At 34.0% G+C, this 26,210-nt stretch overlaps 1 protein-coding gene across 3 annotated transcripts in view; it reads left to right on the top strand.

Annotated features, from left to right (window-relative positions):
- The window catches only part of NKAIN2 (sodium/potassium transporting ATPase interacting 2), a 1,010,035-nt gene that overhangs the window by 523,260 nt on the left and 460,565 nt on the right, over positions 1-26,210 (top strand). For all 3 annotated transcript variants that reach the window (XM_013063305.2, XM_004740120.3, XM_004740122.3), the window contains exon 3: positions 19,410-19,490. In XM_013063305.2, the coding sequence (XP_012918759.1) occupies positions 19,410-19,490 (81 nt within the window). The remainder of the gene's footprint in view (positions 1-19,409; positions 19,491-26,210) is intronic.

The following is a 26,210-nucleotide window of genomic DNA, read 5'->3' as shown; positions in this document are numbered from 1 at the left end:
TTTTCTTTTCCTATAATTTCCACTGCTTGGCTCCCATATTCTGGGTAGATGTTTCCTGTTAACAAACATCATTGAAGTTGCTATGCATTTTCTTGCCCTATATTGGTTGACCTGTTTGTTTCTAAAGAAGTTTTGGAGAACAGAAAACTATATAGCTACATCTTAAGCCAGAAGTCCAGATCCAGTAGCTCTTAAGATGATATTTTTTTGCTATGTTTCCTTATGTATAGGAATATAGTTGCCTTTATATATTGATCATCTGTCATTGTTGAACTCTTAATTAGTACAAATAATTTGTTAATTATCTTATAAATAATCATTTATGAATGACGAACGGTTAATTTCTTTCTTTCCAACTTTCAATTTTTTTACATTTTTCTGTGTTGCATCGGATATCTATTATAATGTTGAAGAGCTTATAGCAAGCATTCTAGTTTTGTCTGTTCACTCAGGTTTTTTTTTTTTTTAACTATTTATTTATGTTAGGGATTGGGAGAGGGGCAGAGAGAGTCTTAAGAGACTCTTTGCTTAGCACATAGCCTAAGGTGGTCTTTATCCTAGAATGCTGAGATCATGACCTGAGCTGAAAACAAGAATTGGACGGTTGAATGACTGTGCCACCAAGGTATTCCCCTTGGTTCATTCAGTTTTTATTGGGAATAATAATGGTACCGACTTCATAGGATTGTTTGAAGATTGAATTGGGGCAATCATGACAAATTAGTATATTTAGTACATAATGAATTGATAAATGATAGCTATTATGGCTTTTAAATATGAATAAAATCATCCCATGTTATATTCATACAAATATAAAAGTGGCAGAAATAAGTTAAAGAGCTTAAGAAATAATAAGCAGAATATATATGTGGATGTACCAAGAAAGAGAATATGTTTTGAATTAAAAAGACAGTCATTTTTTTCAAAATTATTTCTGGCTTTCCATAACATTCTCTTGAAAAATAAAAAAGCTAGTCACATTTTAATATTAAAATAATAACTAATTTGTAAAGCACAAGATATCATCACTCCCCTTACAATATGAAGAAAGTGTGTCATTTTGTAGGTGTGCAAAAAGGAGTAAAAGAACAGAAAGAGAAAAAAACTAAATGGAAAGGAAGACCCAGCTGAAGTAGCCAGAAGTGAATAAAAGTTATATTATTAGAAATAGCCTTTGTGTAGTACTCTAGGGGTCAGCTTTATTGAGATTGTGACATAGACATTATTAATATGTTTTTGGACATTGGGACTGTTTACCCCTTAAAATTGTCACAACCTATTTTTTAATCTGTACTGTATTTGTAAAATAATAGGATTGATATTGATCCTAGTATATAAATTCTCACATGTAATTGAGCCCTGTTCTTGCTGATTTCTTATGGTGCTATTAATATTTCTTTATGCTTATGGTATTTTCATCAAAGTGATTTATGAAATCTAATTTTGTGTTGCTGAAGAAACTGAGGGAACTTTCTCTTTGCTATAGCCTGTAATGATTTCCACCCATAGGTCAGCTTCCTGGGATGCCAAGTCTGAGACAGAGATTTACATGCAGCACAGTTATTATAGTATGTCCTTAAGAACAAAAACTGGAATTGGACAAATGAAAAATTGGAACTACAGTGCAGTTGCAACACAGGAATCATTTGGTTTTATGAACTCTCCAAAGCCATGGTGATCTTTCGTATGTGTCCAAAACTGGGGGAATGATGGGCATTCCCATCACTCCCCATGGGGAATGTGTTTCCCCATGGACCTGTCATCGCTTGTAAGCAATGTTGTTTAGTTATTCAGATGTGGATGGAACTAGAGGGTATTATGCTGAGTGAAATAAGTCAGTCAGAGAAAGACAATTATCATATGATCTCCCTGATATGAGGAAGTTCAGAAGCAATATGGGGGATTTGGGGGGTAAGAAAAGAACAAAAGAAACAAGATGGGATCGGGAGGGAGACAAACCATAAGAGATTCTTAAGCTCACAAAACAAACTGAGAGGTTGCTGCGTGTAGGGGAGTAAGGAGAGGGTGGTCGGGTTATGAATATTGGGGAGGGTATGTGCTATGGTGAGTGCTGTGAAGTGTGTAAACCTGGCGATTCACAGACCTGTACCCCTGGGGCTAATAATACAGTGTATGTTAATAAAAAAATTAAAAAATAAAAAATAAACTAGCCATCCTAAAATACCAACAGGAAAAATATTAATAGTTTTAGTGCTACCATCTAGGTCAAGAACTATCATTACACCACTTATTCCAGTGATAAGGTGTTCACTGCCAGTCATCAGGAAGCGATCTAGTTCAAAACTCCCTTTAACATCTGCTTTCCTGGACAGCTCCTATTTTCCGTGGTTGTTAGTTCTTCTGGTACTAAGTTCTGAAATGGAGATTTGTATGCAGGTCACTTAGAGAGGAGTGTTTTCAGGAACAGCATCTGTAATGGAGTGAGGGGAGCAGGGCAGTCAGAGGAGAGGTTGAACTGCAGTACAGCAACATCAGAAGCCTCAGCTGATCCCATGTAGAGGTCTGAATATGAGCCAGTTTTTCGTAAATGTCCCTAGTTGAGACAAGGGTCTAGGAGCTTTGTACATTAGCATCGACCAGTCATGAAATGAGGGTTGCTCCTGGAGGTGAGTGTAATTATAAGCAAGGCAGCTCACTTTGGCAGAGGGCAATTCCTGAAAAGGGACTTCGCTGTGAGCTATCTATCAACAGGCAACACTTCTGACAGTTGGATAATGATTAGTGCCTCAGTCCTAAAGAGCCACTCGGGCAGTGCTCACAGCATCCACTGAAGTCTGAGTTCTAGAATGTTTTATTTTTTTATTTCTCTCAAATATGTGTTTGTCACACAGATTTTATACAGAAGTAAGTTTGTACTGAAATAAGTTGCTAATTTTTTTCAACTTACATGTAGGCTCTGTCAGAAAAGATATAATTTCTATATGACTGTCACTCTATTTATGCACCAATAAGAAATATGGCACAAGATTTTACCCTCTTTTGGGATGTATTTTCACTTAAAACACCTTGTATCCTTGCATTTGAAAGACATGTGTCTCTTCTAAGACCTATGTTCTGTAGACAGGAGCCACAAGAACCCTAAAGACCTTACACAGGCCTCCAGTCCGACACCACAGTCTCATTAGCAGAGGAATCTAAGCACCTGGGCTACACGTTCTTAGATTTGCATAGTAATTGGACCAAGATACAATAATGATTTCTAGAGCCAAATACAGAACTTGTTTTTTTTTTGTTTGTTTTTTTTTTTATGATCATGTGGACTTACCTCAGTTTTACCCTTGAGTAGGAGAAAACACTTTTTTTTTTTTAAGATTTTATTTATTTATTTGACAGAGAGAGATCACAAGTAGGCAGAGAGAGAGAGGAGGAGGCAGGATCCCCGTGGAGTAGAGAGCCAGACGCGGGGCTAGATCCCAGGACCCTGGGACCATGATCCGAGCCAAAGGCAGAGGCTTTAACCCACTGAGCCACCCAGGTGCCCCAGGAGAAAACACTTTTGAAAGGAAAGTGATTTTTAAACTTTTCGTCCTTGAATACTACGTTTAAACTGGGAATTAGTCATTTTAGCTTTAGGACAATTTAAAAACAAGCAAAACACAGAAACAAATATATCATAAAGATGGGAAGAACTGAATGTATTTAATGAAATGTAACTATCCATTATTAGTGTTGGCATATTATCATTACATGACCTTCTTTTCAACTTTTGGAAAAGTTAATACATATTAAGCTCTCATTCAAAGGTTATTTAGTACTAAATGTGCATTAAAACTGTGCTTTTTGGGGGCATTGTTTTTTTTTGTTTTTGTTTTTGTTTTTTTAAAGATTTTATTTATTTATTTGACAGAGATCACAAGCAGGCAGAGAGGCAGGCAGAGAGAGAGAGGAAGAAGCAGGCTCCCTGCCAAGCAGAGAGACCGATGCGGGACTCGATCCCAGGACCCTGAGATCATGACCTGAGCCGAAGGCAGCGGCTTAACCCACTGAGCCACCCAGGCGTCCCGGGGGCATTGTTTTTTTAACACATTTTCCAAGGTCCTATGCACTGACAACAAATTTGATCAAATAGCATTAGTTTGCAAATAGTGTGTCTACTTGATGGTCATTCTAAGGCCTGATTTTTTTTTTTCCCTCAAGATATAGTCCTCAAGAAATTGTGAATACATTCTTTATAAAAGAGTTCTTGTATAATGACACAAAAAGTGATTGCTAGTGCTAATACTTTTGGTTGATACCACTCTGCAATCATTATTTCCAATAAAAGTGATTGACACTCTAAGTGGCTGACATAAGGAGTGAAACATTCTGTTTATTACTATTGCCATTGTTGGACTCGCCCATGGGCACTGCAGCTAAGGTTGGTTATGTGAGAAGGGATATGCTTCTCCAGAAAAATAACAATGAAATCACTTTGCATTCTTCCAGGAATAATAGTTTCAAAAGCAGATAAAAATCCCAATATTTTCAGATTATAAAGGTAGATTCCTTATAGAGTTTGGTTTTAAATCCAGTTGTCCTAATTTCTAGATACTTCTTTCTATGACTGAACTAAATTAAGTAAATAATATAATTTACATACTATAACAAACTGTCTTACAATTCAAAAGGAAATACATATACCAGAAGTCAGTCTGAAAGATTGTATAAAATATAGTCTACTAAAAATATAATGTATTTATAGCACTTGGTCCTTATGGGAAATTATTTGACTGTTAAAAGCTCTTTTAGAAAACAGAAAATGTCAATATTGAAGTATTAGTTTGCTATTGCTGAATGACAAATTACCACAAACGTAGAGGCTTAAAATGACACCCCTTATTCTCTCTCAGTTCTGTAGGTCAGAAGTCCAGGTGGGCTTGGTTGAGTACTGTGGTTAGAGTTTGATGAGACAGAAATCAAGATAGTGACTGTCATAGGTCCTCTGGCATTCTGTCTGCTTCCAGACCATTCAGGTCATTAGAATGATTCAGTTTCATTTGGTTATGGGACTGAGGTGCATGTTTCCTTGCTGGTGGTTGCCTGGACACTGTTTTCAGCTTTTCTAGAGACCACCGATATTCCTTCTCAAGAGGATTCCCCCGTCCCCAAAACTAGCAAGCACCTTAAGTTCTTCATGTGCTACAAATCTCTCTGAGGTCCCTTTCAGCCACCAGCCAAAAAGAAGTTATCTGCTTTAAAAGATTCATATGCTTAGATTAGACCCACTTGCGTAATTACCCATCTTAGGTCCACTCTAAGCATAACGGGAATCATAAGTGTAATAGCACAACATATTCACAGATTGTGGGGATTAAGGTGAGACATATTTGGGGGCTACCATTTTATCTGCTGCTATTGACATCAGAAAGAAAAGATGAATTCAAGAAAAATGCTTAATTGGTTTTCAGAAACACACTTCATTGATTAGAATTTCACTGATGAATCAAAGTTTGCAGTTAAAACCATATAAACCTAATAAAGTAAATCTTTAACTTTACTTTTGTCTTTAAAAAGAAATGAAATCAAAAGAACATTTTTATTGTACACTGTTACTGTTTTCAGAATATAAATACATAGCCAAAAGATGTACAATTTAAAAATTAATTGTGCTTTGCATTAGACCAAGGGCTTTTAAGAGATTTTTCTTTTTAGATTGATTTAAGAAATAGTTCTTATGTCTGTGATAATTTATTTTAACTCCTCTGAGAGTGAGCTTTCTACATTCATAAAAATACTAAAAGAAAACAGGAATTTTTTAAAAAGTCGTAAGTAAAAAGTCAATGACACTTTCAAAATTTATATAAATCTGCTTCACTAAGATTTAATAGATGTGTGGTGGTTGACAATATTGATTGGGTAAACAAAGTCTATTATTTCTTTCCCCTGGACTTAGAAACATCTCTTTCAACCAGAAAGATTTCAATCTCTTAGTTTTTCTGTCCTCCTAGCTTTCATCTCAAATTGAAATTGATTCTAAGAGTAAGGTAAACAGTCTTATAATATATATGTAACTTATGTAATAAAATTATGTAATATATTATGTAATAATATGTAAATTATCCTAATTGGGAGACAGGATAAATCTATTTAAAAATAGTGATTTGCTGTGTTTGTTTTAAAAACATCCAAACACAGACAAGGACATATATATATATATAATATATATATATATATATATATATATATTTTTTTTTTTGTTAAACTGACACACTAAGGAAGCTTCATTCTTCCTGGGTCCTTTGTAAGACATTAGATTTGAAAAAATTTTAGAAGTAAAATTGACACACAATGTTAACATTACTTTAGATGTGCAATGTAGTGAGTGGACAACTCTGTACATTATGCTATTATAAGCATCACAAATGTAGCTATTGTCTGTCACCACACAGAGCTATTATAATATCATTGACTATAGACCCTATGCTGTACCTTTGATCCCCATGACTTACTCATTCCATAACTGGAAGCATGTAACTCCCACCCACCTTCATCCATTTTGTCCATCCCCCCTCCCCGCATCTCTGGTGACCATCAGTTTGTTCTCTGCATTTATGGGTCTGTTTCTGCTTTTAGGTTTGTTTGTTCATTTGTTTTGTTTTTTAGATTTCACTTATAAGTGAAATCATTTGGTATTTGTCCTCAAAGGACATTAGATTTTAAGTATGGGCTTAATCATCAAGTTCTCCCAAACATTTAAAATTGCTCCAACAATACAACTTCCTAATTCCTTTTGGATAAAAATTCTATTAGAATTTTTACTGGGTACATTTGTGTGTGTGTGTGCCAACATAAGTGACATGATAGACATTTAACAATATTTCACATGATGTGTGTCTTCTGAATACCTGTCTTCTTGATTACATACTATCAGTAGTAAAATCTTAGTCATACCATATTGGGTGAATATTGTTTGCTATGGTGGTATTTTGGGCTCAAGAGCTCTGATGTGGGAACAAGTCCAGAGAACCACGTATTCAAATCTAAATGTTATTCAGTGTTTGGGAAGAAAACTTAAAATCACCAAACTTTTAATTAATTAAATATTTTTCTTTTTAGATTGATTTGAGAAATAGTTCTTATGTCTGTGATAATTTATTTTAACTCCTCTGAGAGTGAGCTTTCTACATTCAATATTTCTTCTTATGTAGTATGCATTTAAGTACAGATATTTAATTAATTAATAATCCATGGTAATGGATTTGAGTCGTGCCTTTGAGATAGTAAAAGAGAAGTCATTTAGTACATAAAAAAAGAAAGAAAGAAAAGAAAAACAAGGAAAGAAAGGTAATGAAAAGTACTTCTAAGATGGAAAAAAAACACTCTGTAGTTTTAATTCCTTCTTAACTTTTAAAGATACATTAATATATGTAAATTTGGAACATCACTATTCAAACAAATAGTTGCAATCTAAAAAGTACCAAGTACTAGTTTAGAATACTGTAGGAGAAATACATATTCATGTTTACATTTGTCCATTAAGTTGAACATTGCCTCATTGATTTGTCCATATTAGCTACAATTGTCACACAATTAATTGGCTCAGCTATGTGATACTCCAAAAACATCCTTTAAGTGACTATATAAAGACTTGTACAAAACTAGCTATCCTATTGATCAGGTCAAACAGGCAGACTTTATTTTTGATAGATAAGCAAGCATATCTTTTTAAAAAGAAATTGTGCATTATATATGTTTTCCTTAGCGGAACTTCCCAATAGTGTCACAGCTAATAGATTGCAAATATCTTGGCATGTTGAGTCCTTCAGGAACCTGGGGTGGGCAAAGCCCCTGAATCAATCATTTCAGCAGCAGACTGAAATAATAAAATGATTATTTATGTTAGTGAGCCTTACAAATAGTATCATTGTCCATGTGTGCCATAAATTCTTTCATGAAGTACAGTTTGAAGGCTATAATTCAATATATGGATAAGAGTGCATCTTCTTTAAATTAATTATTTGCCGTAAAAAAAGAGGATTCAACATTCTTAGGCATCTTAGGATACATTGGTGAATTAGAGTCATAGAAGCCATCGAAGTGGTCAAAACGGTCAAGGAGTATGTGTATACCTAAAATAATGCTTTCCACTTAATCCACTGGGCTTGATGTCACAGTATTTACTGAGTGTTAAAATATTTGCTGAAAAGTGATACAGAAGAATATTTGGTATAACTATTAGGTTGACAGATATTAAGTAATCATCAATTTAACACCTCTCGAACTTTTCAAGGCCAACTCTGATGGTTGATAAATTTAAGACTACTATTTGTTTATTAGAATTTTCAATATTTTTAGTATCATGTAATCCATTTTCCCAACTTAAAAGTATCAGCCCATCATATTGATAATGGTTATCACTTGCTTTTCCTCTTCCTTGCCTTTGAAGTTAGTTCCAATAAAACATTACTTGAAATTATATATTTTCCAGGTACTTAACTCATTTTTTTTACAAGTCTGTCAATATTCAGGACTCTAAATTTATTGATTTCTGCATCCTAGAACTTTATGCAATAAGTTCTGAAAACAATAAAGCAACCCTATATTGTTAGAATATTGGAAATATACTGAAAACTGATTGAGAGTCATAAAACAAGAGTACCTCATTTTCTATTATCGATTTTCACAGCAATTACATAAGACAAATAAGTTTAAAAAAATATTTCTGTCTGAGTGTCATTCAAGCATTAACAATGGACAGATTCTGAAGCAGTGATACAGTTGTCCAATGGGAGTAGATCTCAGTGTTTTGAAGGTAATTGCACATCTCCAGGTTTATATTTCACTGACAGGGAGATTTTGGAGAACAGAAGAGTTGGGTGGATATATTAGCTTTCTGTGGCTTCTGTAACAAATTACCGCAAACTTCGTGGCTTAAAAAACAGAAATTCCTTTTATCCTAGTTCTGAAATCCAGAAGTCTGAAATTAGTATAACTGAGCCTAAATTGGGTCCCACATTACTTCCAGAGGCTCCAGGGAAAATCACATCCTTGCTTCTTCCAGCTTCTGGTAGCTGCTAAGATTCCTTGGCTTGTGGACACATCACTACAATCTTAAAGGCTGACACCTTCAAATCTCATTCTTTTCTAGTCACATTGTCCATTTGTGTGCATGAAATATCCATTTATGTGATTACATTGGTCCCACCCAGGTAATCCAAGATAGTTTCTCCCCATTTAAAAACTTTTAATGATATCTGCAAAAACTTTTATTGTTTTTTCCTTCCTTGCTTGCTTGCTTGCTTGTGTCCTTCCTTCCTTCCTTCTTTGTTGGCCTACATAAAGTGATATTAATGGGTTCCAGAGATTAGGGTGTCAGTACCCTTGGGAGGGCCACTTCTCAGTCTGCTATTTTATATGTGGGGAGCAGGGAAAATTGTTATACCATACAGTGTGTTACAGGTATGGTATAACAATTTTCCAATTCACATGATATTAGTTTTTTTTTAATACATTATATCATCTTGACTTGATATTCAAACACCAGACCTAGAAGCAATTTCATATACTTTAAGTATTATTGGGTTAGTCCAAGAAACTTCAACACAGGGAAAACCAGTCTTTTTAGATTTAACTATGATTTCCAAAACCAATGAGATCAGTATATTTGAACATTTAATTATTTACTGACTAGCAAAAGTACTGTTTTTCATGTCACTTAAAAAAAAAAACGTTTTTTTTTTTTTGTTTGTTGTTGTTGTTTTTAAATTTTTTTGACAGAGAGAAACACAGCAAGAGAGGGAACACAAGCACCGGGAATGGGAGAGGGAGAAGCAGACTTCCTGTAGAGCAGGGGACCCAATATGGGGCTTGATGCAGGGCTCAATTCCAGGACCCTGGAAACATGACCTCAGCCAAAAGCAGAGGCTTAAGGACTGAGCCATCCAAGTGTCCCACTGATGTCACTTTTTAATTTTTTTTTAAGATTTTATTTATTTATTTGACAGTGAGAAAGAGATCACAAGTAGGTAGAGAGGCAGGTGGAAACAGAGAAGGGGAAGCAGGCTCCTTGCTTAGCAGAGAGCCCGATGCAGGGCTCAATCCCAGGACCCTGAGACCGTGACCCAACCCAAAGACAGAGGCTTAACCCACTGAGCCACTCAGGCGCCCTATGTGTGACTTTTAAGCACAAATGGTGATGATTATGTAATAATGAAATAGAAATTGCCTTTTTAATAGCTTGAGGGAAGATTCTTTTCTCACCACTTACCACTTTATAATTACATATCAACATCTAAAAACCCTGCTTGACAAATAAATAACAATGAATAAAATCACTGTTTGATTCTTAAACTGTACAAATTTCAGATTTTAAAATTGTAGATTTGGAATTTCTCACTAGTTTTCTGTTCTACTAGCTGTTCAAATCTCTTATTTGCATACATCAATTAGAATGATCCTATATAGCTTCATTTATTTTTATTCAGTATCAAAAGTCCTTTCAAAGGAATTCTCCTAGCTGTAGGACTGTAGAGCTGTAAATATCTCTGTACGAACTATTTTCAATGAGTTAAAATTCATCATATACAGATGTCTTCATGTTAAATGAGTATTATTGTTTTTTTTTTTCAATCAAAGGGAATTACTTTCTACTTTTTGCTTCAAGAAGAATAGAATACCTTTGGGGATACTGCTTTTATTTGGAGTTGCATAAAATTTAATAGCCATGTATATATGTTCATTAAAATAATGCCTGTTGGATATTCTAACATTTATAGTCTGTCCTAGAAATAGTCTGTACAAGCAAAATATTTTCAGGTATGATTTATATGCCAAACCTAACATTTTAAGGAAAATCCAAATTTATAGGAATTGATCAAAATAGAAGCACAAAAGCTTAGAGCACAAAAAATTAACTAATAGAGAATTGTTGAATAACACATAGTTTATCATGTTTAACATGTGTATTTCAGAATCCTCAAAGTGACTTTTTGATTAAGTGGGAAAAAATCTAGTAAAAATATAGACCCAGTTTCCTATTTAATTTAAACATATGTGACACCAGTGATTATGTCTAAGTATGGTATTTTCCAAATTTCTCTTTTTGATCTTCAAAATATTAAATATTTTCTACAATAAGAAATTTCTTATAATTGGGAGGAAAGCATAATAAATCTTACGTCTTTTGTTTTTTTGAAAGATTTTATTTTATTTATTTATTTGACAGAGAGAGAGAGAGATCACAAGCAGGCAGAGAGGCAGGCAAAGAGAGAGAGGAGGAAGCAGGCTCCCTGCTGAACAGAGAGCCCAATGCGGGGCTCGATCCCAGGACCCCGGGATCATGACCTGAGCCAAAGGCAGAGAGGCTTTAACCCACTGAGCTGCCCAGGCGCCCCTAAATCTTACTTCTTAAAATGAATTAAAAGTTATGCAGTCTTTAAAATTTCTAAGTAAATATAAAATCATAAGGAAGTTTAATCATATAATAAGAGCATTGGTAAAAAACGAGAAGGTAGAAACCTGTCTTTCTTTCTGATTTGCAACATGTCTGATTAGAATTGGATTTCTCTCTGGTTCTGTTTAATTAACTGATCAGAGCCTAGTCAAACTAGAAGTTATAATAACAGTGTATTTCTATGTAGGTATTTCTCTTAAGGGACAAGTTTTTATAGCATAACATAGATACAACAGCGTTTTTGAGTTAGAAACAGAACCTAAATCATAATGCAGCCTGTCCCTGGTCATAAAATGATCAAGAATTAGGATTCTGTGGGACATTTTACTCTCTCTCTCTTTTTTAAAATCCTAACAATGGATGAGGAATTTATGAGAATGCCTGAGCAGATTAAGTGATACTGCTGTTGAAGATGATAAAATTAAGCTAAATGTAATTAACTTTGAACAAAAAATGAGTATAGTCTAACCATTTTGACCAAAGATATTTGTTTTATGAGTATACATTTATATTTATTAAAACACCTTGCTATTAATAATTCTAAATATTGCTAAAAGGAGTTATTTTAAAGATATAATTTACTAATATAATGCTTCTTAAGAATGCGTCTAACAGAGTTTACTAGAATGGATTACATTATTCCTTTTCTGTTAGTGGCACCATATCAGTAATGTTGGTGAGCTGATAGTTTTGCTTCGAACTTAAAGTGATCATTCCTGAAAACAGTCCTATAGATCACATCAATTGGGTATCATTGATAAATAAAAATCATTTTGGAAGATTGATTTAGTTATATCCTTGTATTCTCCAAGAATCTCTTATAGTCACTTGCATCCAGCTGGTGCTAAGAAATGTGAACCGATTCACTGGCCTAACTGCTTTTCTAATTAAGCATTTCGGACATCCTGTGGCCAATGATTGAACTGCATTACCCTCTTTCATCTTCTAATTGTTATGGTAATATTACTGAACAATAGTTTTCTAAATTGTAATTTTTAAGAGAAAGTCACTAATATAATTTAGTCCATTCATATATATTTATATATGTTTGCATGAGGATTGTCTCTTTCTCTTCTCCCTCCCTCCTCATATCTTTGTGTATATACACACACATACACACTATACCAGCTATTTTTGTGGTAAACAAAAGATATAGTCTCTGTAGTTTACATTCGAACTATAACCTGAATACAGTGAAGGAAGAAAGGAAGGCAGAGGAAACAAAGAAAATAATGAAATAGTTTGCAAGAAAGATGCTCTTCAAGGGTCCAAGCAAAATTATTTTCATGCATAACATTTTGAAAAGTGTAAGTTATAGTGAAACATAATTAGAAATGTATAAGAATGTGTTATATAATTAGAACATAGTTATTATTCAGTATTTCACCCAGTAACATTATGCATGAGAAATCTACTATCAAAAAGAAGCCTAAATAAAAGAAACATTTCCTTTAAAAATTGGATTATTATCTACTAATATGTTATTCTAATATGTTTTACTCTCCCCAGACATACAAGAAAAAAACAATAAGAAATTAGAAAGCCAAAAAAATCATAAATTAAATCCCCTTTAAAATTCCATTAAAGCAAGGAATGCTTACTTTAATGGAAAACTCTTTTTTTCCTGAAATTGATTTTAGAATCATTGTGAACTAGTGAGAAAGTAAGAAAATCCATCTGTCTTAATAATCTCTTTTCCAGAATTTTTGTAGAAAAAGTTATTTTGCAAATACAGGGCCATTAGGATTCCAGTTTTCCTCAAAAATAATTTATAAATTGAATGTAACTCAAACAAGGGTGAAGAAGTTGTATCTGTGTATATGTGTACATGAAAACTTGAGAAACAAATGCTAAAATCCCTGTTTTGTATCTGTTAAAATATACTTTACAATTCAAAAAATACAGACTTTAATTAGGAAGCTTTATTGTAAGAGAGAGAGGTAGAAAAGCAATGGCAGTGTCATTAAGGTGTGACTTGTTATTTTCCAATAAAATGTTTCCCAGCCTTCTAGTCTGTGGCTCTAGTTTGCTAATTATTATGTAAGCATGGCACGTAATAGCACCGTGTCTCTGGATCTGGCCAATATTTTGGCCTGTCATGACTGACCTTAACTAACCTTTATCTTATACAGCTAATTTGATTTCATCATTAGAGCCACAAATACAGTTTGATGATTCAGTTACTTTTAGCTGATAATTCTTACCAGTTAGCTGGAGACTCAAGTTAAATCAGCCTCTCCAATGGTCCACTTAGTGCTATGGAAATCAGCCCTTAAAGAATGAATTTCATCATACAATGGGATTTTCTGTCACTACAGTTATCTCATCATTGTTTGTATTTTTAACCTGAAACATAAAATACCAGATTTCTTTTTCACAGAAAAAGGAGAGACTCAAGAAAAATTAGTTTTATAGCAGATAACTACAAGGAAGGTGGTATCTGGCAAGTGTGATACTTTGTTATGCTGTTAGGTTATCTCTCCTGGGCAGGGCATCGCTTTCAATTATAGTCAAACTGAGCAATTGTCAATTATATCATATCAGCTGTAGCTGTAGCAACTGGGAAGAAGTTAGTACTGATATTCATACTCTTTAATAATTATGATGCGTGATTTTACTGTGAAAGATAGGGTTTAATTGACCAAAAAAAAAAAAAAATCACTCATAGGCCAGATTACAAGGAAATGCAAAAGCTATATTTAAGAAACTAGGCAAAATTCATTTGGGGATGATTTGATTTAGGCAAATGCCACCTACTAAAATGAGAGAAGCCAAGTATGAAAAATAAATAAAAAGGGGAGAATGAAGAAAAGGGGATAGAAGTTAAATGAGAGAAAGTTAATGAGTAAAGTTAAATGGGATAAAGACTTGTTTTGGGGAAATAAGAGGATTACCTCTTATACCATAGTGTGGGTTTCTGTGTTTTTTAAAGGTATCACACCACGAAACATGATCATTCTTTTTTGTAAATATTTAATGATGTAGAGTCCATTATGAGGCCAACTGGTTTGTAGTGAAGTACAGGATGAAATGAAAATTATGCAAGCAAATTTAAAGATGGGAAGAATATTGGTTATGTTTTCTCTGGACATATCCTTCTAAATTACTCTGGGAGAAAAAGGGATACAAAGAAGAACAAAGTGGGTGCCAAGTGACTCAGTTGGTTAGGCATCCGACTCTTGATTTTGGTTCAGGTTATGATCTCGGGGTCCCAGTATCAAGCCCCATGTAGGATTCCATCCTCAGCAGGGGGTCAGCTTGAGATTCTCTCTCTCCTGCTCTCCCTCTGCCCCCACACTTCCCCCGCCAAATAAATAACTCTTTGAAAAAATTATTATTAATAAGTATAATAAAAAAGCAGCTCATAAAGCAAGGCATAGAATGCTTTAAAATTATTCCAGCCACTCTGGAAAACAGCATGGAGGTTCCTCAAAATGTTGAAAATAGAACTGCCCTATGACCCAGCAATTGCACTATTGGGTATTTACCCTAAAGATACAAACGTAGTGATCCAAAGGGGCACGTGCACCCGAATGTTTATAGCAGCAATGTCCACAATAGCCAAACTATGGAAAGAACCTAGATGTCCATCAACAGATGAATGGATCACGAAGATGTGGTATATATACACAATGGAATACTATGCAGCCATCAAAAGAAATGAAATCTTGCCATTTGCGACAACATGGATGGAACTAGAGCGTATCATGCTTAGTGAAATAAGTCAAGCAGAGAAAGACAACTATCATATGATCTCCCTGATATGAGGAAGTGGTGATGCAACATGGGGGCTTAAGTGGGTAGGAGAAGAATCAAATGAAACAAGATGGGATTGGGAGGGAGACAAACCATAAGTGACTCTTAATCTCACAAAACAAACTGAGGGTTGCTGGGGGGAGGGAATTTGGGAGAAGGGGGTGGGATTATGGACATTGGGGAGGGTATGTGCTTTGGTGAGTGCTGTGAAGTGTGTAAACCTGGTGATTCACAGACCTGTATCCCTGGGGATAAAAATATATGTTTATACAAATATGTTTAAGTAGCAAAATCAGAATCTTCTAGAAGGTATCAAATGTTCTGCTGAAATCACATTATGACTACAATGATACATTTCCCTCATCTAAAGGTAAAAGTCATTATTAATGAGAACTAAATAAATACCCTTCTCCTCCTGTCAAAAAAAAAAAAAATAAAATAAAATAAAATAAAATAAAATAATTCAAGATGATAAGTCAGAAATAATAAATTATAGTTTTAATGAAATTAAATGAAGAAATATTTGTTTCATAAAATGCCATTGATCTATCAATATTGGCATTAATGTATCAAAAAAGAACATTCTAGGGAACAATATGTGGCATTCAGGAAAACAGGTCTATATTGCAAGTTCAATTAGAAGAATGTTTTACATTAATGTAAAAATATATTTTTAGAATCCTAAGGAGATAAGAAATTGGGGATTACTGCTATATTATTTAAACAAGAAGTGGTGATATAATCATAATAAAATGTCAGCAGGTAGTTAAGAACTCAAATATTGACTATTTTCAAAGTCTGTCATTCCATTTTTATATAAACTATGTGTTTTTGCTCCTATTACTAAGTCTGTTTTATATTTGAGGAAACAAAAGTGTAGTGAGACCCTGTGACATGAAAATAGCCACAGAGCTCCCAAGTGACAGAACTTGACCTTAGATCCCAAGTTCCTAATCTCTGTGTGCTATTCATTTGCTTTTAACTCACTATCTTACCCATCCTTCATAAAATTACTAATTTTGGTGACTGAAACATAAATTTTTCAGCTTTTTTTTTTCAACTAAGCTAAGTATAATTTAGTGGTTTCTAAATGTGTCTGGATAAAAGCCCAAATTCTTATTGTATATTCAATATATAATATTGAGGTAGTATCTATTACCTCATGGATGCAGATAACCTTTTTGGCATTTAAGGAGCTTAAGATATCATTTCGATTGTGAAACCAAAAAGCTACAGCATTGATATTCTTCAGTGCCCCATCAGGATGTCTGGCTACCAATGACAATTTTTTTCAGAAATATTTAATATATGTAATACAATATATGTCTCATCAGTTCTTACCAAATATTTTATTTATTCTGCTACTTTGGCTTTTTTTTTTTTAAGATTTTATTTATTTATTTATTTATTTACTTATTTGACAGAGAAAGAGAGCACAGCACGGGGTGTAGCAGTCAGAGGGAGGGGGAGAAGCAGGCTCCCCACTGAGCAGGGAGCCCTGATGCGATGTAGGGATTGATCCCAAGACCCTGGGATCATGGCCTGAGCAGAAGGCAGACACTTAACCATGGAGTCACCCAGGTGCCCCTAATTCTGCTACTTTGACTTTTAGAAAATAGCGCTTATTTGTCTTCCCATTATAAATAAGGAGGGAAAATTGTAGACCATGAACAAAGGATAGGATATAACACTTCAGTCAGTTACTCTTTTATTTTTTTATAGTCACTTAAACCAGTTACTGGAAACTATAAACACTGTCAATTTTTTTCTTAACCTGTTACCTTTAAAGTATGGCCCAAACACTTCATTATATTTCTAAAACAGATCCAAATCTATCAAAGAGTCACATAAGTCTAGATTTTTAGTTTTTTAATATTGTAAAATGAATATGCACTTTGTAATATTGAGCAAACTTAAATATTCATTGGATCTCTCTTTTATAACTATCATTCCTTGCTCCATCTGTCTAGCTTTCTGATTCTGTTTCCAGTCCCCAACCCTCACCTCATACAGACTCTCAAACTATTTCTTTTGTCTTGGACCATTTAGTTTATTGCTCTTACTTTATTTTCAGCAGTAAGGTAAATCTATCATCTGGAAAACAGCTGAGTCACTATTTAGTATTACATAAACTCATCATGTAGGACCCTCACTTCTCACACTACATATGGGTTCAGAGTATTCTCATTAAAACCAGATCTGGGGGTGCCTGGGTGGCTCAGTGGGTTAAGCCTCTGCCTTCATCTCAGGTCATGATCTCAGGGTCCTGGGATCTAAGCCTGCATGGGCTCTCTGCTCAGCAGGGAGCCTGCTTCCCTCTCTCTCTCTGCCTGCCTCTCTGCCTGCTTATGACCTCTCTCTCTCTCTCTGTCAAATAAATAAATAAAATCTTAAAAAGAAAAAAAAATCAGGTCTGGGACAGGAGAATGGATTCTCCATCCGAAAATAGTGAAATTTTCTCTGTATTATTCCTCATTGATTCACTGATTTGCAAAATATTTTCTGAAGTCTGTTTTGTACAAAGTTAACAATTTAGGGATATAAACATACATTTTAAAAATCTCCTTTTCTCAAGGGAGCTTATGACTGGGCTTTGGAGGGGAATATACAATAATTAGAAATAAGACATTTGAGGGGTGCCTGGGTGGCTCAGAGGGTTAAGCCGCTGCCTTCGGCTCAGGTCATGATCTCAGGGTCCTGGGATCAAGTCCCACATCGGGCTCTCTGCTCAGCGGGGAGTCGGCTTCCTCCTCTCTCTCTGCCTGCCTCTCTGCCTACTTGTGATCTCTCTCTGTCAAATAAATAAATAAAAATCTTTAAAAAAAAAAAAAAGAAAGAAGACATTTGAAATGAAATTAAGGCAAGATCTCATTGGAGCACTAAGCACCACTCATGGGGCTAAATCAGTTCCGATTGGTTATCACTACAGAATCGATATTTAAATTGAAATTTGGTGAAAAACAAAATATTGATAGGTGGTAAAAGGAATACGTAGAGAAGAGAAAAGTTTTTAAAGGATAGAGAAGTAATATACAAAATGGTGCAGGAGTAAGAAATTGCTTTTGGTGTCCACTCAACAGCAAGTAAGCTGATGTGCCTGTAATCCCTAATGATTTAAGAGATGAACTGAAACGTGTGTCTGAAAAAATAACATGTATAAGATCATCAAGGTTCTTGAACTATGAAATAAAAATTTTGGTTCGCACCATATAAAGGATGGGAACCATTGAAATTTATTTAGCAGAGAAATGACACATTATCCTCTTATCTTATTTTGTAGAGTTCATACCTGATGTTTCCTTTGTTTCTAGCACTTTCCATCAGAGCCCTTATAACCTCCATACTTTTATTTGGTCAAGTCTACAAAATAGCTTGCTTCACCTCTGTGGGAGGTATTTCATATTTTCTGTTAAGTTTTGTAGGACTTTTTCCCAGGATCGTTTATATACTTCTCCCATCTTCTTTCCTTGTGCTCAGACTATAAATTTTTTTATTATTCTTGTATAATAATTTCTTTACTTATCTGTCTTCATAACTTGACTTGAATTCAGGGAGAATTTATCTTTGGTCTTTGTGTCCTCAGTATGCTTCTAGCATGTTGCCTTCTATATGCCTAATATAGTTTAGTTGACCAAATGCTGAGAAATATATCTTGGCAAGAAAAATTTGTCATCAGTGATGAAAATACACTGAATAGCTAACCGTGTAAAATCAGACATAATAAATCCGTGGTCACTCTAATGGGAGATCAGGAGAGAATAAAAGAAGGTGAAGAGAGACAGGAAAGGAAGACACCAAAGAAATAAAGCTGGTTAGATGGGACTGAGGCATGGGGACTAATTTGAAGATGACACCAGAAAACTTGGAGAAAGTTTGTATATTATCAAGCATGGGATTGACTTTGCTAAAGGAAAATAATGAGCCTCTTTTGGATGATCTTGGAAATCCAGTTTTGTTAGCTATCTGGGAAACATAATCACCCCTCCTTAAAACATAGATGTGGGCAACTGTATCTTTTGTATAAAAGCTTAAAAGTTATCCCTAAGCAAGTTTGGGCTACAATGAGACCATAACAGTGAGGAAAAAAGAAAAAAAAAAATCAACAGAGAGAAAAACGTATACCTCAGTCTATTCCTTAGAAGCAATATAACATTATCCACTAATCTTAAGATTTGGGTGTTCCAAAGTTAGAGTTCTATTTAAATCTTACTCAGCTGATTCAAAATTAATTTTGTGTTATTTTTCTTTTGCTTTTCTACAGTATGCCGTCTGGCTAGTCCTCTGGGTTACCTGGAATGTGTTTGTTATCTGCTTCTATTTGGAGGCTGGGGACCTATCAAAGGTAATTTGCCATCTGATTTGCCTGAGTCATCAGTAGTGTGTTAACAAGCCTCTTCCTAAATAAGGCAGAGTTTCACCCTGCTCTTGTCACTTAGATCCACCTCGGATGAAGGTAAATTGAAAGATGTCCTCATCCAAATATCTGCTTTTCTGCCATTAAAGATATGTTTTAGTTTGTCACAAAAATGTGCTTTTATTAATGTAAGCAAAACTAGTGTGAAATAATGATTATTACAGTGAACACCCTGTGTATTTTTTAAAACATTGACTGATGAGAGATTTCTGAAGCAGAATACGAACATTTTCATTTTGAAAATTTTTTCATTTTGAAAAATTTGAAGGTTTTTTAAATCACTTAGTTTGAGTATTACTGTCCTAAAGGTTTTCCTGCTTGGACCCAAAGAGCAATACAGTAGTTCAAACAATTAATGGATTTTAGTTGAATAAAATTGTTATCAATTTTATAAGGGATGTGATTAATTGAGGGATGTGATTAATTGAATGCATAGTCTAAGAAAGACTTAAAATACTTATTTCTTCACATATGTTTTTTATTTTGTGCTATCCTCATGTGTGTTTGTTTGCTTGTATATGTATACTACTATTATACTTCTAACATGAATGCTTTTGCTATTGAAATAATGTAGTTTTTAGATCTCTAAAATTAGCATCCTTCCTTTATTGGAGTGCAATTACCAGCAATTAAGCCAAATGAGATAGTAGTAAATCCTGCTTAAGATACTTGCGAGAGTTGCAAACTTGTCCTTCGTATCAACTTTTAAAGACAGATTTAAAAATGTTCTCTACCCTTTCCTTATGAGAGCAGAAAAACCCCTGCAAAGATATGGACATTTTTAAAACCTAGTGATGATAGCCTGCTTTGAAAGGTAAAGAGAACTAAAAAGTTGCCAGGAAATATCCTTGTAGGATTTTATATTCGAGAGGGTGGGAGATGGGGATAATGCTAATGCCCATTTATAATCTAGCATACAGGAGCTGCACAGAGCACTCTGGGCTTTTGCAAGGAAGTTTATTATTTAACTGTGATGTGGCTTTACATCGAGTATAAATAATCTTGATTATTTGGCTGAATGGCAAATGATGAACGGTAAAATAAGAGGGGACATTACCGCATGAGATAGAACCAAAGCTTCTGGAACCTGTGGTTTTATGATTGGATTTGGGGCACATCCTCACTGTGGCGTTCTGAGAACTCTGCGCCGGTAGATGACATTGCTGAGATTCTTGCCAGGCATTGTCCTCCACACTCTTGGCAGCAGGCAATCCTTTCCCGGAGGTGCCGTGACCAGTGAAAAGAAATTGTTCAGGTTGACTATAAGAAGGACACAGACAAGACAGCTGCTTAAAACTCACATTTCCTCTGTACTGGAAAAACATACCTGCTTCCCAAGACCTGAATCCCTTACCGAATTTATACACCCCTGCTTCTCTATAATCTACTTTGTTCAAAAAAATTCTATACTAAATGATTTTTAATGATATTTTTTATTTTAAATAATCACCCTAAAAATTGGAAGGCATGTATTCAGATATATTGGCTGAGTAAAATAATCTAGCAGATCAGAGCTTATAAATGTCATATATATATATATATATATAGAGAGAGAGAGAGAGAGAGAGAGATTTGAGCCAAGCTGCAGAAATGTTCTGTAATTGTGCTCACTTCTCCAGGTGATCACTGCAGGCACAGAATAAAGCCTTGTGATCTCCTGACCTCAGACATGGGCATTGAATCCACAGTGAGGGCACATCCTAAAACATTGTCGTTCAAGGCTCTTGCAACCCAAATGACTAAGAATTCTTTCAATGCACATAGGCAGGCAGTGTCTATCCCTTGGAAATGAAGTAGTTAATATTCCCTTTTCCTTTTTATCCTATAAACCAAGGCAAGACTCTGCAGAGCCCATGAAAATGTAATAATTTCCTTTTAACAAATAATCTAAAGGAAAACCATAAAGGGCAAAGTTATATAGTTATCTCTACCTGATTTTTTCCTCCCTTTCCTATGCAACGGGTTTGAGAAAGGTGTATTTATACCATTTAATTCTTTAGCTTCTGCAACTGCCTCACATTCTCCAAGCAATGCAGTGCCAGAAGGGAGCAATGGTGATTGAAAAGTATACAGATATATGAAAACTCAAAAATGGGACTTCTGAAACTGTTGATAATACTTAGATTACAGAGTATAAACTGTTTTTTCCTCACTCCACCAAAAAATAAATAAAAATACCTTGGCCATAGAAGTGGGCCAGTTTGTTTGAGGCTGAGGGAGAAATATTGGGAAATAGAATCAAGGAGGAACTTCTGTAGTCTTTATATATATATGAAAGAAGTGTGTTTATTTCCATTAAATGTTTCATAAGTGGGTGATTTCTTCATGATGATTATAGGCAAGAAGTGATTAAAAGTAGTAATTATTAAGGCAATTTTAATTACTTATTAGAGTTCAGAATTTTGTGTTGTCATTTTCCACAGTGTCTTTTCTGCTAAACTAAATGCCATGTAGTCACGAGCAATGAGAGATTAGAGTCATTTATCAACCCAATGTATACATTCAGTGATTAAATGGTTTAATCACAATAATTTGACACACGGGCCTGACCTGTTTGATCTTCAGTTTCCTTATTACCTATAGTTGTATAGGTAATATATTTTGTTCATCAAAAATTCGGTGTAAACCCAATACTATTATTAAACTATCCATTAGTATATTTTAATTATTATTCTCATGGACATAAGGGAAAATAAAACTAATCAACCAGAGAAACGGCTTTTTAAAAATTTTTTTCTCAGTGAACTTGACAAAATAATGGGAATTAATGTAAGACAGTATTAATATGATAGCAATAAATAAACATTTATATTGCATAATAATTATTTCTACATTATTTACATTAATGATTTAGATACTAGTGTTATAGCTGAATATCCTCAAACATCCTACAGTGTGTTATTTCCTGGGTTGATATTTTAATAGATGTTCTGTTAAGAAAACAGAGATGGCATTACTTTGTAATCCAAAGTATCTGTGAACTTTGTTGGCAATTGCCTTTAAGCATTAAATGTGACTTGGATTATTGGATTAATAGTTTCGTGAACTCCTCATGTAAATACTCTTATTGTGCATTGTATTATTCTGGACAGTTGTGATTTTCTTGCTCACATATCAAATAGAGAAAAATGGAAATTAATCCTAGCTTTCAAGTGAGTTGACTTATTTTGAAAAGAGAAGAGATCTGCTATTTATTCTGTAGTAATGTTGAACTTCAAAGTGCATAGTAGTTAGAAGGAAAACACAAGTAATATGGCAATTTGCCTATTAGGTTCAGCACGTGGGAAAATGAAATTTATGAAATAAGTTTTGAAAATATATAGTGGAAAAAATATATATAGAAAATATATAGTGGTCTTCGGGTTATCAGTAAAAATCTGTATTCTATTGGATGTGATATAATTGTAAATTATTCTGAAGCTAAAATTATATTCTAACACTTTTATTTTTATGACTTTTTTGAGCGCTTTGTTTCTACTTCTGTAATTTATTGGGCAACATTAGAGAATGATGCACCTGTCTTTAGAAATAAATTTACAGAGCCTAAAGGAGTAACTAAGAGTTTGAGTTACACTTAATTCAGCCCAATTTGTTTGTGTTTAACCCTTTGAGAATCGGGATGCAAATACTTATCTCTCAGGCTTCATTATATTATCAGAAACTTCTCTAGTTAAACATAGCCTAAAGCAATTAGTTATGCCTAATGATATGTATGTTTCAGAATGAACACCTTTAATAGCAACTTTTAGAAAGCTGTAATATTTTAATAATTTTGATAGCTGCTTCTATGATCTAGATATAAATTTTCATTTTAATAATTTGATAGATTAAAAAAACCATGAAAGAATATGAGCTATTTAAGCTTTGCGGAATAAAATTGCACTCCTGCAAGTGTAAGAGACAGAAAGAAAATAAAACCTATCACACACTATAGGCAACAGGAAGTAAATCCTTAAAACCAGATGCAAGTACTATACAAAAAAATATATACTATTGCAACAATCCCAGTTTTATTCCTTCTATAAAAAAATTATTCATTTAAAGAGGTATCTGATATTTGGATATTTTCTCCTCAATGAAATCAGTGCCTATATCAAACTTTGCTTTTATGATTTCATACAGACAAAAGATGGTATGGAGAGAAATCTGCTATAATCATTTTAATTGAATCTGTGCTATTCTTCAAGGAGTAAAAATATCTATGCAATTAGTCATAAAAAAGGAACACCTCTGATAATTTATTTAAGGCTAAATTTAGCAAATAGAAAGAGGAAAATTGATTCGATTTTTTAAAATTTTGCTTTTCTTACTGTAAAATGCATATACTCAAAGAAAGCTTCACTTAACTATTACTAAACTAATAGGGAAAATTTTCATTTCCCAATCATCAAAGTAGATTTTGCTTTAGGATGTAGAATAAAAATTTTCTACATGTTATTAAGAATTAAATATAATGCAATTTTGTCCCCCAAATAGAAGTAAACTAATGAATTGTACTTTGGTAAAACCATCATTGCCTCTCTTCTCTTTTTTTCTTTAATAGTATATTGAATTACACTGTCTGTTTCTTACTTCCTCAGTTCTCTTTGCTTACTTTTTCCACTTACTGTTCCAAGGAAAACGGTTCTTGAACCTTTCTACTTCTCTGTCTCCACTCTTTCACTTGAAAATGCCATTTACTGTCATAGTTTAAATTATCATATTTGCACATATATCTGCCAAATTTCTATCTTCAGTTCTGACCTTGTTGCTAAGTAAAGCACCACATCTCTAACTTTCTGATAGTGTCATGTTAATTCCATTGTCACTGTAAATTCACCATGTCCAAGAAGATTTTTCATTATTCCCAAAGAATCCAAATTTCCTAATTCACATCTGACACAGAGGAGAAAATAAATGGCAAATTATATTTTGAAAAATGAGTAAATTTTTTTTAAACTTGGCAGAGAGGGGCCTACAGAAATATGAATAGTTTGACTATGAGTTGAAGCAAGAAATAGACTTTTTAAAAATATATGGTATCTGTATATGTGTGCATATATATTATAAATTTCAGACACCAACAGTTCACAAACAGTTGTGAAGTGAAGTAATGATATTCTGAAAAGACAAATAACCACAAAGAAATGAGCTGATTTCTTAAATATACTACACTCTGGGGGCATTTGCTGATTCTGATGAGGGAAGGAAGCTAAGAATTCAGGCTTTGAATCCATACCTGACTGTTTCTGGGGTATGGATAAATCAGGATAGCTTTCAGGGAGAGGTTATCAAGGACATGGACAGTTTTTTTTTTTTGCTTTGTTTTGTTTGGGGAATTGGTGACTTCTGTAAGACTAAAAACATAAATAGGAATACTAAAAGCAGAGTAAAAATTTGGGGGCAGTCTTATAGAATGGAGATTGAAGATAAGAGTGGGGCTATACAGAATAAACTCAACTTATGTTTGAAAAATTTGTAGAGTGAACCAGAGGCAAAGGAGAGGTATGAGAAACATTTCCAGAGCTAAAATCCAGGCTCAACTCAGTATAGTCCTTCATTAAAATAAGTTGATCAGCCATTTCTTCATGTCTTGTTGAGGAAAAAGGGAAATACCTCAAGACAAAGATAACATTATCTTAGTCTTTACAATTTATTTTTGTGCATGATATCAGGCCACTGACAATTCTAGACATGCTAAAAGAGAGAACCTTTTACTGAAGGTGAAGAAAAAACAGACAACCGAGGCAGACCAACAGATGATGCAAGTATTTTAATTACCTGGTAAGGACTTTAAAAAACCAATATGTTGAAGAAAATAACATATGTTATATGTTATTAAGAGATAATATATTTACAAATGAAGAGAAGATATATTTAAAGATGAAGGATTTACTGTCACAGTGCCGGAATCTATATAAAGAATCAAATGGTAATTCCAGAACTGAAAAATATAATCTTTAAAAGCAAGAACTCATTAGGTATATGAGTTCTTGAAATATTAGAGGACAAGATTGGTGAACTGAAGACAAAGTTAATAGTAAATATCCCAAACAAAACACAGTTAACAAACAGAAAGTAAAGAATAAAACTATAAAAAGAATGTCAGAAAAATATAGAGCTCAGCTATAGGCTCAGTATACAAATGTTGAATTTCCAGAAAGAGAAGAGAGATAAAATTGGACAGAAGAAATATCTGAAAAGACAATGACAGAGAATTTTTCAGAACTGATTAAGTACCTAAGCTCTCAGATCAAGAAGGCTTTCAGATCTCAAGAAGAATAAATATCAAGAAAACCACATTCAGGTATAGCCTAGGATCACTGTTGAAAATGAAAATCAAAGAAAAAAATCTTAAAAGCCATCAAAGATGAAGACCCAGTGCCTTTAAAGAAATAACAAAACGACTGACAATTGAACTTTCAACAGAAACAATGACTCCAGAAGGCAATTGAATGACACCTTTAAAGTGCTTTAAATGCAGCAACCTAGAACTTCATTCCCTGCAAAAATATGGTTCAGCAATAATGGTAAAGTAAAGTATTTTCAGGCAACAAGAATTAAGATAATTCACTACCCGTAAACATGCACTAAAAGAAATACAAGGAGGGTACTTGTGATGAAAACAGGGTGTTGTATGAAACTGCTGAATATTGCACACCTGAAACT

The sequence above is a fragment of the Mustela putorius genome, unplaced genomic scaffold, assembly GCF_011764305.1.
Source record: "Mustela putorius furo isolate JIRA1106 unplaced genomic scaffold, ASM1176430v1.1 tig00003863_pilon_pilon_pilon, whole genome shotgun sequence".
Classification (NCBI taxonomy): Eukaryota; Metazoa; Chordata; class Mammalia; order Carnivora; family Mustelidae; genus Mustela; species Mustela putorius.
Note: the sequence above shows the minus strand (reverse complement) of the source record. Positions and strands in the feature narration are given on the sequence as shown.